The sequence below is a fragment of the Tachypleus tridentatus genome, chromosome 4 (assembly GCF_004210375.1).
Source record: "Tachypleus tridentatus isolate NWPU-2018 chromosome 4, ASM421037v1, whole genome shotgun sequence".
Lineage (NCBI taxonomy): Eukaryota > Metazoa > Arthropoda > Merostomata > Xiphosura > Limulidae > Tachypleus > Tachypleus tridentatus.
This window is the reverse complement of record NC_134828.1, coordinates 116,356,529-116,371,366: the sequence shown is the minus strand read 5'-3', so window position 1 is coordinate 116,371,366 and position 14,838 is coordinate 116,356,529. Positions and strand designations below refer to the sequence as shown.

At 31.8% G+C, this 14,838-nt stretch overlaps 1 protein-coding gene across 1 annotated transcript in view; it reads left to right on the top strand.

Annotated features, from left to right (window-relative positions):
• LOC143248204 (DNA mismatch repair protein Msh3-like) overlaps nt 1-13,647 on the top strand; it is a 48,929-nt gene extending 35,282 nt beyond the window's left edge. Inside the window, exons 8-14 of the mRNA XM_076496637.1 lie at nt 2,123-2,230; nt 2,369-2,486; nt 3,883-4,037; nt 9,258-9,444; nt 10,700-10,811; nt 11,215-11,404; nt 11,786-13,647. Of these exons, the coding sequence (XP_076352752.1) occupies nt 2,123-2,230; nt 2,369-2,486; nt 3,883-4,037; nt 9,258-9,444; nt 10,700-10,811; nt 11,215-11,404; nt 11,786-11,831 (916 nt within the window). The 3' untranslated portion in view covers nt 11,832-13,647. The remainder of the gene's footprint in view (nt 1-2,122; nt 2,231-2,368; nt 2,487-3,882; nt 4,038-9,257; nt 9,445-10,699; nt 10,812-11,214; nt 11,405-11,785) is intronic.
• Nucleotides 13,648-14,838: the final 1,191 nt, after the last annotated feature.

Sequence of the window (14,838 nt, the reverse complement as noted above, 5' to 3'; positions counted from 1 at the left end):
GTTTAAGCTGATTTCTTCAGAGAGTATTAGGTAAGTCTGCTTTATAATATAAGGTTCAGCAGAGTAAGTTCAAAGTGATGCTAAATTTCTTAAGTTACTAAGTGATAAACTAAAATATAAAGATGCTGGATAAGATGTGCTACAGAAATATATTTATTCAGAGACACAAACCACATGTTAACATTGGAAACTGGACAGTCACCATTTACCAGACTTGTGGATTGACTTGCATATTTTCCATCCATGGTCCAGTTTACTTGAGGTTTCATATGGTAGTGTTAATGTTTTTCCTTATTGGGGAACTGGTACTACCTACTGTGACATTTCATTCTAATTCAATGTGGAGGAGATTATGACATTTAGAGAATATGTGTCCTACCAGTGAAGGACACTGCTGTCATGTGTATTGTGTACAACATACAGCATTGAAGAAATATATTCAATGGGTAAAACAGGTAGTGTTTCTATGTAAAATGGCAGCTAGAACAAAATGAACTTAATGGTTTACTGGACCATGTTTTGTAAGAACTATATAGACATAGAATAATGTTTTTCTTTTTTCTTTTACATTGAAATAAGAAATCACAAAATCCATTTCCTTCATTTCTATAGCAAACTTTGTTATTTTAGTAGCATAGTTGATAAAATATATATTTAATTAAAACAAATATGTATGACATAAGTATGACGTGTTCTCATCATTATTTTAATGAACTTTAGTGAAGTATGTTATGAATTATGGATGAAAAATAGAAAATAGTAACTTCTGGAGTTTCATAAAATTTACTTTATTAAAAAAGTAAAGGTTTCTACAGACTGGGATGGATTCTTAGTACTACTAACAATTATTTAACGATAACCTACATTACAAAGTTTTTATTTCTACATTAACGTTTTTTGTCTGTGCGAGTGTTAGTTTCAAGATGACATACAGGGCTGTTATTTTTCTTACTAAGATATCACTAAAGAGTAGAAATAACAATAACTGAATAAATTGTGCTTGCCTTTAAAAATTCAGTGAAGCAAAACTAATTTTGTTGAAAATGAACAATTATATTTCTTTGATTCTGTATACCATATGATGTTGGCCAGACATGACTACGTGATTACTGTACTTGAACAGTGAATCCTAGGATTTATTTTAGTTATTAATAAGTGCTGTTCAGTAGCTGTCTTACCTCTAGTCAGTCTATTCATGCTTATGAATAATGATGCACACAAAATTAGAAAAGTGAGATAAGATAATTCAGAGCATGTGATTGCTCTCTGTGACGAGTAACTGAGGTGTGTGATTGCTCTCTGTGACGAGTAACTGAGGTGTGTGATTGCTGTCTGTGACGAGTAACTGAGGTGTGTGATTGTTGTCTGTGACGAGTAACTGAGGTGTGATTGATTCTCTGTGACTAGTAACTGAGGTGTGTGATTGTTCTCTGTGACTAGTAACTGAGGTGTGTGATTGTTCTCTGTGACTAGTAACTGAGGTGTGTGATTGTTCTGTGACGAGTAACTGAGGTGTGTGATTGTTCTCTGTGACAGTAACTGAGGTGTGTGATTGTTCTCTGTGACGCAGTAACTGAGGTGTGTGATTGTTCTCTGTGACGAGTAACTGAGGTGTGTGATTGTTCTCTGTGACGAGTAACTGAGGTGTGTGATTGTTCTCTGTGACGAGTAACTGAGGTGTGTGATTGTTCTCTGTGACGAGTAACTGAGGTGTGTGATTGTTCTCTGTGACGCAGTAACTGAGGTGTGTGATTGTTCTCTGTGACGAGTAACTGAGGTGTGTGATTGTTCTCTGTGACGAGTAACTGAGGTGTGTGATTGTTCTCTGTGACGAAAGTAACTGAGGTGTGTGATTGTTCTCTGTGACGAGTAACTGAGGTGTGTGATTGCTGAAAAGTATAGATAATTTTTAAAGTATTGATATGTATTATCATTAAACAGATTCTGTTTATTATATTTGATAAAGCAAAAACTATGTTAACAGTTCATTCATTTTAATGTTTTTTGCAATATTAATATTTATGAGCTTTTATAACTTCAAAAAATAAGGTTTAGTAAGATTCATGTTGAAAGGTTATTTTTAAACAATCTTTGTAACTTACGTTACTGTTCTCTCACTTAGTGACTTCAACACTAACTTCTACCGATTTAAGAAAGCAGTATTGAACTTGGCCACCTTAGACTGCTTCCTCAGCTTAGCAGAATTTGCTAAACAAGAAAAGTACTGCAAGTATGCTAATAATGTATCTTAATGTACATTTGAGACTAATAATTTGTCACCTTGTATTAAAATTGTCTTACATTAAAATAGTGAATAACAAAACTTGAAAGTTTAGGATAACTCCAGTATTTGTTGTTTTCATTGCAGGCCTGATTTAGTAGATAATTTTCACCAAGAACTAAAGATTGTTGATGGTCGTCACCCAATAATTGAAAAGCTTTTATCTGGTGAAGGACAGTATGTTCCAAATGACACCTTTCTGAATGTAAGTGTAAAATTACATGTGTAGTATTTCTACTGTTCAATTTTGATGCAAGAGTTAAATAGCATTTTACTGTTGTGTGAAATCACACACCACATCACACACACACACCACACCACACAAACACACATACTCTACCAAAAATGTTGATAAAAGTTAGACTTCTAGATTATTAGCTTTATAAAAAAATGTAAGCAGAATAATAAAGTAAATAGTTTTGGTATTTTCTTCCTTCAAGGTAGTTTTGTCTTTGTGTGAAATTATTAAAATTTAATAAATTCACCATGTGTATTCAGTTATTTTTCTGTTGTTTTCTGACAAATCAAATTCTGACAAATTCAGTGAACAAATCAACTATGTTATGAAGTTTTCTGATTCATTTATATGTTTGTATATATGTATCATTTTTACAAGACACCATTTTGATCTTTTACAGATCAACTAAGATAGTAAGATATTCAATCACATAGTCATTCTTATAGTTTCAAACAATGTTAGTCTTGAGAGTTTCTTAGAACTTTTGGATTTTGTAATCTATGAAATGAAACACAGTACTGTATTATAGTTCAAAGTTCAGTTAGTCATTGTATAATAGATAATGTTTATTATCTAGTGAGCACATTTTTGTACCATTTCAATCACATTTTTATTTTTTAAAACAAAGAAAATTTAGATATAATATATTAACATAGATGTGATAGAAGATCTATTTCTGTTGTTTGTAGAAAATGTGACTGATCAGGTTTTGAGATAATTGTAATGTATTAACAAAACTTTGAAGTCAGGGGTGTAGATCCTGGGGGAGATGGAGGGTATACATCTTCCCCTTCATTTTAGGTGGGGGTATGGTGCATACAATCATCCCCTCCTACAGTTTGGTCTCTTGAATTGTTTTATTGCATCACAGGCCTACAAATTGTGTGTTTGTTCTTGTGATTCTCATGTTTTTACCAATCGAATTACATAATTAGGCCTAGATGTAGGCTTTTTCAGTAGCTGAAATGTACATCTTTAATATAGGCATGCTTCTAAGCTTTTCGATTTAAGTTATAGTTTGTAACTTATCAAGTTACAGTATCAGTAAGTATCAGTCAGTAGGCCTAAGTATACATGCAAGTATCGTGGCAACAAGATTACTCTGTGACTGCATGTTTACAGCTTTCAGGTTCACATAATCAGAGATTACCAATTTGTAAATTGAACAGTCCACATAAGTGGTTTCAAAAATTATCCACCCATCCCCCATCGGGTGTAAAAATCTATGCCCTGATTGAAGATGTTTATGTTATTTGAGGATACATCACCAATTAAACCCTTTAGGGTAGATAAAAGAAAGCAATGTAGATCTCAAGTTTAAGCTGTAAAATAATTAAGTTTTCACTAAATGGTTTTTCTTAAGTCAGAGAAACGTTGTATGGTCATCACCGGACCTAACATGGGTGGAAAGAGCTCATATATCAAACAAGTTGCATTAATAACGATTCTTGCTCAAATTGGCTCCTATGTACCAGCAGAGTCAGTGACCATCTCTCCAGTTGACGGAATATTTACAAGGTGAAAATTCATGAATCTATGCTATCGAGGAAAAGAATTTTGTAAATGGAATTTTTATTTGTATCATTCAAATCAGTTGTTTTTTGTATTATCTATCTTGGTAAGAGAAAAACAGTTTTGTAGGTGAAAACATGAATGCAAATGCCTATGGTATGTGCAAGCATTTTACCAAACAGTGATGCATTATATGAATAGACACTATACATTATGTCAAAAAATAATTTATTGTATTATTTTAAGTGATGGCTCATATTATACATACACATATATGTATTCAATGTTATCATCTAGGTTGGGGCAAATCATTACACAATTCCTTTCTGATACAAGATTTTTAAATTTGATACGAAAGTGTTACCACTTCATATTTCAAAAATGTCCATAAATCATTCACTTTAAGAAAAATGTAATTTCAAAGAAGAAATGCTAGGTTTTACACTTATATTGTTGAGAACTTAATCCAAAGTAAAAACAAAATCTAAAAACTTTGTTTCCTTGTGACTGACTAAACATTTTTTATTTTACCACAGTTTATTTCTGACTTCATATTTCCAATGTACATTTTCTGTCTAGTTATAACTCTAACTCTACTGTAGATCTAACATTAATATACTCACTGTTTATTCTTCTAACTCTACTGTAGGTCTAACATTAATATATAATATACTCACTGTTTATTCATCTAACTCTACTGTAGGTCTAACATTAATATACTAACTGTTTATTCTTCTATCTCTACTGTAAGTCTAACATTAATATACTCACTGTTTATTCATCTAACTCTACTTTAGGTCTAACATTAATATACTCACTGTTTATTCATCTAACTCTACTGTAGGTCTAACATTAATATACTAACTGTTTATTCTTCTATCTCTACTGTAAGTCTAACATTAATATACTCACTGTTTATTCATCTAACTCTACTTTAGGTCTAACATTAATATTCTCACTGTTTATTCATCTAACTCTACTGTAGATCTAACATTAATATACTCACTGTTTATTCATCTAACTCTACTTTAGGTCTAACATTAATATACTCACTGTTTATTCTTCTAACTCTGCTGTAGGTTTAACATTAATATACTCACTGTTTATTCTTCTATCTCTATTGTAGGTCTAACATTAATATACTCACTGTTTATTTGTTATGCAGCCATCACTTTTTCAGAGTAATGTTCATTACTAGAGAGTGCTAGCCAGAGAAATAAATGTATATTTAAATGTAATTTAGTACTGTATATTGTTTTAATATCAGAAGATTCATATTAATACTATCTATTGTATGAAGAAACAAAAGTTATATAATTACTGCCATGGTTAATTTGAGGCTTTATTAACTAGCAATGTTTATTGGAGAAATATTTGGCAACAAATGTTATTGATTGCAGCTTATACAAAGTTCTTTATTTAGGCATTAACGTCAACAACTTGTTGTGTGTTGAATTAATCTAGATTGCCCACTCTATGCTAGGTATGAAGTGCACATTGTATCTCCATAATTGGACCTTTACCAGTCACCAAATATACAATAGGAAGCAGTGAAACAGTTTATCAGATTTGTTGTTAAGTGTGTGTTTTCAGTTATATAAGTGCTTCTGAAATCATAAAATGTTCTGATAGCTTCTGCCCTAGCTTAGCAGTTGTGCAGGTGGTTTTCAATCTAAACTTTGACTTGTAGTATCCTAATTCTTAATTGGGAAGAACATGTAAAGCACAGTTAATTACATATTCAAAATTAGACAAACATGGTTAATTTTTGTGTTAAGTGTTGTCTTTATATATTTATTATTGATTTCAACACTCGTTTAATTAGTGTTGCTGACTGTATTGTGTAACTAATAACTGTTAGAAAGCACTGTAAATAAACCTCCAAATAACTTTTAAATCATGAAATTTAATTTTGAATCACATTTTGTTTGACATTGTTTGTTTCATATCATGACAAAAATTTTCTGATGATACATCTTTTTTGTTTATGAATCTAAGAGAAGACACTACAACAAAAGATATTCTTGTATGTCTGTTCTCACTTCTGAAAGACTAATATCAAAGTACTTTTTGTCATCAGTAAAAAAATTAAGACACTAATAATTGTAATTAGTGTCTTAAATTTCAACCTATAGGGATGGAAATTGGAAGCACTTTCTGCTGATTATGTTGCTTCTGGCAAAAAAATATTCATACAAACTTTCAGCTTTGAAATGTCAAAAGGATTTAATTTTTTGAAGAAACAACTAAAAACTTTTAAAAGTGTGTATTTTATTCTCTTTCTATTTTATTTGCCTTCACATTTATTACATTTATGATCACTGGTATTTCAGACTTTTTAATGAGTTTTTGTTTAATAAATGTAGTATATTTTATATTTCATTCTGGTTCGTTTAAGAAGTAGTTTGGTCTATAAGGTCCAGCGTAAACAGGTCCTGTCATAAAGACCTGTCCAGTGAAAGAAAATTTGATTTGGTCATATGTAGAATGATTTAACTGAACCTTTCCTGTCTTCTTTGAAACATTTTTTCTTTCTTAGCATATTGTAACATCAGTGATAATTCAAGAGCAAGATAAAATAGTAGAGGAAGATTTTCACCAGGTTTAACAAATAAATTAGAACTATCAGGTCATCCCAAAAGTAATGTCGTTTGTAACACTAAGATTTAACTGGATAGAAAAAAGAACTTGAATGACAACTTTGATCAGTTATGTAATTTTCATCAATTTCAGTCACTTTCTGCCAACATCTTAAAAGATTTTTGATACCACACTTATAAAATCAGGTGGTTTTGAGACAAAAAAGGTATGATGGGTATTTTTTACATCATCCTTGAAAGTAAACTGTTTTTCATTCAGATGATGTTGCAAGCTTCTGACTAGATGGTAATCTGAAAGAGCAAGATCACGAGAATAAGGGAGATGGGGAAGTTTCTCCCAGTCAAGCTCTTCAGTTTTTCTGGAAGTGATCCTACTGGTGTCATAAGGGAGATGGGGAAGTTTCTCCCAGCCAAGCTCTTCAGTTTTTCTGGAAGTGATCCTACTGGTGTCATAAGGGAGATGGGGAAGTTTCTCCCAGCCAAGCTCTTCAGTTTTTCTGGAAGTGATCCTACTGGTGTCATAAGGGAGATGGGGAAGTTTCTCCCAGCCAAGCTCTTCAGTTTTTCTGGAAGTGATCCTACTGGTGTCAGGATGTGCATTGTCATGGTGGAAAACAACTCCTTTTCTATTCACCAAAGAAAGTTTATTTTTCTTCTTTGGTTGGAGTGTTCAATTAATCCAGTTGCTAACAATATCTCTCAACAGTGATGATCTGGTTTGGTTGTAACACCTCAAAGTGTATTACACCATCTTTATCCCACCAAACACTAAGCAAAACCTTCTTGGGGTGCAGGATCACTTGTGGCTGTGGTGTAGCTGGTTCTTTTGCATTAACACACCATCAGTGATGCTTAACATTTTGATAGAGTACCTATTTCTCATTTACAGGCACTAGGCAGTTCAAAAACAAAGCTTGAAGTTCACGAGAGTGAAGAACATGCAGATGTCTACTCATTATCAGATGACAACTCATGTGTTACCCATGTTCCCAACTTTGAAACTCTACCGAGTTGTTGGAAATGTCGATGGACAGTGAAAGGACATGAATTTAGTTTATGGACTAATTCTTCAACAGTTACAGCACAATCCTCCTCACGTGTTGCTAGAAGCAAGTCATTATCAAACTCAAAAGCGCTACCAATGTGAGCTGCATCGATCAAACTGTAGTCTGAAGTCCTAAACTTACTGAACCATCTTTGACACTTTCTCACATTCAGAATGTCCTTGCCGCACACTTCTTGAATGCTTTGCATGGCTTCAGCAACACTTTTCCCTTTTCTGAATTCATAAAACACTATATGCTTTATGTGCTGCTCTGACACCTCCATGATAATTAGGGCTTCTAAAATAAATAAAACAAAAACTAGTAAAGGATTGAACTGACTTACACTTAATGCTATCAAGTCATCCCTTATAACTTATGTGACTTTGAGAATAATTTCATTTAGCTGAGAAATATGCATTTAAATTTATCCTATTCCAAAAATCGACATTACTCATGGGATGACCTGATAATTGTGGCAGAAATTTTCAAAACGTTTTTTTTTATTCTACAACATATCACCAGCCTTATATTTTATTAATTTTCTTTATATGTTTATGAATCTTCACTAAACTTTAAGCAGTATTGGATTACTCAGTTAAACAGAACAGAAAAAGAACTTTCATTGCATGTTTAATTATCAGCTTATGTCTTCTTAAAGCTGAGATACAGATAATTACCAACACAATTGGCAGATATAAATTGTGATTAACTGAAAGTAATAAAGTTACAAGATCAAAACTACATGGTAATTATGCTCAGAAAACGTTCAGAACATCAACAAACACCATTGATTTAATTCAGTGAATGCTGAAGTAAACTGAAAATCAAAACTTCTCTAGCAGGTAAGTTTCAACTCTGATAGTTTTTTTATTCATAGAATAATCATTGTAGGCTAAATTCATATAATGTTTTTAATTCAATTTCTCATATGGGTAGGGTGTGCCCATTTGGGTGTGATAGAGTTAATATGAATGCTGGTTTAAACCAAACCTAACTTTTCAACTTGTAAATCTTCTCAACGTCACTGGCACAGTGGTGAGTCTGTTGATTTACAGTGGGTTTCAGTATTCATAATGGTTACAACACATTGTAAAAATGGAAAGATTTATTAGTAAATCAAAAAAGTAACCATAAAAACATAATTTAAATGTTTTAATTCTTTCTCTGATAACACATTTGGATTGTTAATTGGTTGGTTTGATGTTTTATAGCACAAAGTGACTAGGCTATGTGCACCTACATTTTTGGATTGTTGGTTGGTTGGTTTGATGTTTTATAGCACAAAGCGACCAGGCTATGTGCACCTACATTTTTGGATTGTTGGTTGGTTCGTTTGATGTTTTATAGCGACCAGGCTATGTGCACCTACATTTTTGGATTGTTGGTTGGTTCGTTTGATGTTTTATAGCACAAAGCGACCAGGCTATGTGCACCTACATTTTTGGAAGCATAAAAATTGTAATTGTATGTGTGTTAAAGGTTATTATGTAATAAATACATTAAAACTAAATATACAATGTTTTGATTTGTGGAAGTTGTGTTGTTTTTTAATTTAGGAACTTTTTTGTGTGTTTGTATAGAATGGGAGCAGCAGATAACATTGAACGTGGAAAAAGTACATTTTTAGTAGAAATGCAAGAAACTGTGGACATTTTTAAAAATGCTACAGATCATTCTTTAGTTGTTCTTGATGAATTAGGACGGGGTACAAGCACTTATGATGGAACAGCCATTGCTTATGCTTCATTGGAATACTTGTTGAGAGAGGTTAGTTTGTAAAGATTGTTTAAGACTAGAACATGATGTGAAATAAATGAAATTGTGATAGTTTTAATCTAAGTGACTCAATTTTAGGATATATGGTACTCTTATAACCATGAGAACAGTTATTCAGGTATTGTTCAAGTCATGGTATCACTAGAAAAAAACTAAAGTAATAAAATTAAAATTTAGACATATGTTATGTTATGTTATTAAATCCTTATATCTCAGTGTAAGATAAAACTGGGTTACCAACTACAAAAGAATTAAATCATACATTAACAAGAAAAGGATCTGCCAAAAATAGGAATTACATGGTAATAACAACACCCAGAAAAGGATCTGCCAAAAATAGGAATCACACGGTAATAACCACCCAGAAAAGGATCTGCCAAAAATAGGAATCACATGGTAATAACAACACCCAGAAAAGGATTTGCCAAAAATAGGAACCACATGGTAATAACAACACCCAGAAAAGGATTTGCCAAAAATAGGAATCACATGGTAATAACAACACCCAGAAAAGGATTTGCCAAAAATAGGAATCACATGGTAATAACAACACCCAGAAAATGTTCTGCCAAAAATAGGAATCACATGGTAATAACAACTCCCAGAAAATGTTTTGCTAAAAATAGGAATCACATGGTAATAACAACACCCAGAAAAGGATCTGCCAAAAATAGGAATCACATGGTAATAACAACACTCAGAAAAGGATCTTCCAAAAATAGGAATCACACAGTAATAATAACACCCAAACAAAATCTTGTAAGTATAGAATTTAGAGAGAGATTTTCATTTGTCTAACACTAGTAATTTTTAGCATATATGTTTTAAGTTTTATTATACTGTTGTGTAGCCCTTTGTATTAAGTGCTTAAATTTAAAAGGTACATTGTTTTCCTATATTCTGGCTTTTTCTTAGTCATCCATTTCAGTAATTACTCTACTAATGCCAAATGATTTTTGTACTATAAGAAAAAAAACGGAGACACATAACTACTTTTTGTTAGCTAAGTAATAAGTACAATTAACTGTACATATGAATGTAACTTCTCATATTGTAACTAGTAATTGACTCTGATATTAAGGAGTTGTGTAATGAGGTAATAAGAAGATGTATTGGAAGTTATGATTTTGATGCAAATTAAAAACAGAATTCACGTCAAATTTTTATAATTAAAGCTGAGCGAGTGATACGTCACATCAGAAGAAATCATTTTTCGTTAATAGTAACTTCTTTTTATCATTTCTAGGTGAAATGTTTAACACTCTTTGTTACTCATTATCTTATGTTGACCGAGCTGCAGGATCGCTATCCAGGAAACATTACTAACCATCACATGGTTTACATAGTTGGAGATGATGGCAAGTTATCTGATATCACTACTTTGAAATGAACTATTAATATTACTACAATTTATAGTATAAACACCCTGCAGTTAGGATTAGTCCATTCAAACTCTTTTTATTTCTGGTAAGAAGTTCAACCTTCTATAATCAAATTAGTTGTGCTAATTTAGGACACAGTGATTTAGTTACTGTTAAGATATGAGTTGAAATGTTGATATCATGCAAACAGACTGATGAAGACAGTTGATTTGATTAATAAGATAATTAAATGACAAAGTGAATAGCATCTACATTACATCAACTAAGCTTTATATGAATGTATAAATCAGCTAAGCTTTCCTTAGTCACATTTTTTTGTGATTCAGAAGTGGGCACACATTTCATTTTACTTTACACACAAAATTACTTTTATGTTTAGATAATATCAACTCTAAAGATGAATCAACAGTTCTACACTCATGTTTGACCTTTCTGTACAAACTTGAAGATGGAGCTGCTGAAAGAAGTTTTGGCCTGAATGTTGCTCGTATGGCTGGAATGCCTGAATCTGTCATTAAGTTGGCATATTACAAATCACAGCAGGTAGAACAGGAAGTTAAAAAACGAAGGTGAGATGAGATTTTTGTAATAGACTCTTTACAAAACTAGTGACCTTCTGTATCATAATACCCATCCTTCTATCAGAGCATCATAATTTTAACTGTTGTTCAAGTCAAACTAATAATTTACCCTAGTTTCCACCAGTGTTGTGGTTACACTGATATTAAAAAGACATTTTAAATTACATTAATACTGTTATTACCATTTCATCAATATGGAACAGAATTGACTTCAAAATGAAGTAATATTTATATGTACTGCATATTTCTTTATTATTATTATTATTTTGCTCAACTCTCATGTGCAATTTTATAACAAGAAGCTTAACAGAATTTTTCAGATGAGAGAACATAATACTATGTACATTTGTATGTTTTTGTTTCTTCCAGTGCTCTCCGACGAGAGTTTGTAACCTTGTGGAACAAGATTCTTTGAAGTGGAATGTGTGTGTTTAAAGCTAATGTGTTAGCAAAAGACAAGCTTGATAAATTACTATTAAACTTTACAGAAACATCTATAAGAGATAAATGACAAAGAAATCTAGGCATAGAAGTTAACTCTAACTTTTGTAGTGTTTTTATTGTGCAGAAAACAAGAAATCTTGCATTGTAATTATATATCTGTTAAGAGATGGCAGTTTGCTTGATAGGTAGATAAATAATGAAGGTTTTTGATATCAGTATAATTATTTCTAAGCTTTAGAAACAAATATGCCACTCTGTTTACATTTTAACTTTTTTATGGAAGTAAAACAGGTAACATATTTCATTTTCACTTATAAGGACCTCATGTGAGTAATAAAATAATCCTGCAAACAATTTGTAACATTTTGTGCACAAAAAAAGATAAATGAACTAAACAACTTTATTTTTTTTTTTTAATTTCTTCAGTAAGATTTGAACATGCCATAGTAAATAATATAAATTCTGATATAATATCTTGCCTCTTCTCACGTAATAGCTTTTCTAACTCAGTACTATCCTCAATATGCACAGATTGTTTTTCATTCCTCACGAGTTTTGAAACTCCCATGTTTCTATGTAGTTCAGCTGCATTGTAGCATGCAAATAAGAATATGACAACACTCCTGTCACAGTTGGCTCCATCTATACTGTAGAACCTAATCTTCACATCTTGATTTGAAACGCTACCATTAAAGCATGGTAATTTTTAATAATATTTATATCAGCACTTGTGAATAATGTTAAAATAATAAATATGCAATATTAAAATCAATACATAGTTAAAAGTTTTGATTGTACATTTTTATTAGTTTATTGTTGTTTGGTTCATTTCGAACTTCATTCTAATTGAACATTATAATTTTAATCCATTGCTAGTACTTCAGAAGTGCCAAATATTATAACATTTTAACAAACTGTGTCTCAGTCTACAGGTTTTTTACATCTTTGGCTGTGGAGGTCAGTTTTTAAACAGCAGTTAAGAGGTCATCATGGGGCCAGCTATTTTTTCCAAGCACAGTCCTGAAATTTCTTTTCCTGGTGAATTTAGGCAAGATTTATAAGATGGTTTTACTTTTTGGATCCGTATGGATGGCCCTAGGCCAAATTCGTGTTCTTGGATTCGGGGACACATTTAGGCCCCTTTGTAAATATACTTAGTTTTCCTTTTTTTCCAAATAGTGGGTTCATGCTATCCAAATGTTCTAGCACAGATACACTCAGGGATTGGGGCTCATCATGTTTTAACCCTTCTGGCTCAGAATAATTGTTTGGTTTTATTGATCACATTTTTCCTATATTTAGATTCCCAAAATTAGTGTCATTGTGAAAGCATGTGCATGAAAGAACCTTTAGATGGGTCACAAAGAGAGCTGTGATGTTATATATGAAAGGTCTACTAATTTCACAGCATGGAAGAATGTATGTTGTTTGAGTATATTATGACAAATTTATTTAAACTGTCATGTAGGTGTTGTGTGTAGCATCCTTGTATAGATTAGCTTCGTTTCAAAGAGTAATACAGAGGGTTTGAATAGCTAAGTGGGGCTTCTTTCAGGATTGTTTATTTATTTGAAATGGACTAATGTTGGATACAGAGGATTGTGAGATTTTGCACTAATACATGAAAACAGTGTATCTCTCTCTTACCCCAGCTGTTGATCTTACTGTTTTCATCTGAAGTAGACATAAGAAACTTTTACTCCACTCTAGCAGGTTGTGTATATCATGAACCATAAACTGGTTAGTTTGTGAAACAGTGTTTGTGAATAAAGAAACTTTTGTTTTAACTCATGTATAGTTTGTAAACTGTTATTTTACATACTCCTTAACCCTGTATTTGATAGTTATCAGATTTTCAATTGGTAGAAATTTATGGATATGAATAGTAAGTACAATAGTGGAATAATCAAATACATAACTATTATAGTTATATATACTCAGATTATCTGAGTAAATAACTGACATTTTTCTATGTCAAGACATTAGTGTTACCCCTTTAACAACAAAAGATTTTGTGAAATTGTTTTTATACCACATTAGTAACATCTTTCAAGAAATAATTACTCAATGAGGTCAAAAATGTTTTCTTGACTGTGTTGAACTATATTACACTTAATTTGTTTTTAAGGTGAATGTTTTAGGTATGGTTTACTTTTATCTTGCAGCAGTTTGATGCTGAAAAAGTTTATAAAAATCCTTTTTAAAAATTCTGTTTTTTGCCTTTCATTAATATCATATCAGAATTTCTGGGATAACAAGTATTAAAGTAGGATTTTTTTCCAGACAAATGTGACACTGCATGCTGTGACATGTATAACATTGTTGTTGTGCCTTTCCTGTTAACCTGAAATAGTTTAACAGAACCAAGGAAATAACTTACCACAACTTTAGGACTAACTTGACATTTTTATTTTGGTGAAACTGATATTTAGAAATATGTGAAAGTTTATTAACTGGCACTACCCTTTGATTTCTTAACTCAAAATATTTTCCCCATTCTAACAGTTAAAAGATAAATTCAAAATGGGTATTTCCTTACCAGATAGCAAAAACAATTCATCAACATTTTGATGCTGTTGAACAGGTTGATGTTGTGCAGTGCAGTTATGTAACATACAGTCATACCTTCTGAATTACTAGAGTCCATTGACCACTTTAGTAATGCATGGTCCACTTAAATAGTGACCATTCTACAATGCTTTCATTTATATATATATATATATATCTTGTGGTACAGTATCTGGGAGATTTAAATTCATTCTAAATCCAATCTGGCCAAGCTATCCGATACTTTCATAACATGAAAATCAACTTTCACTTAGATTGACCCAATAGATTTCAGAAATTTACAGACAAATCTTATTAACATATGCACTACAGCTGGGTTGTGTATTTTCTAATGCACTGTAATATATACATCCCGGCTGTAGTGAAAGAGTTATAACAAATATTGTTTTCTATGTACAACTGACTTCTAA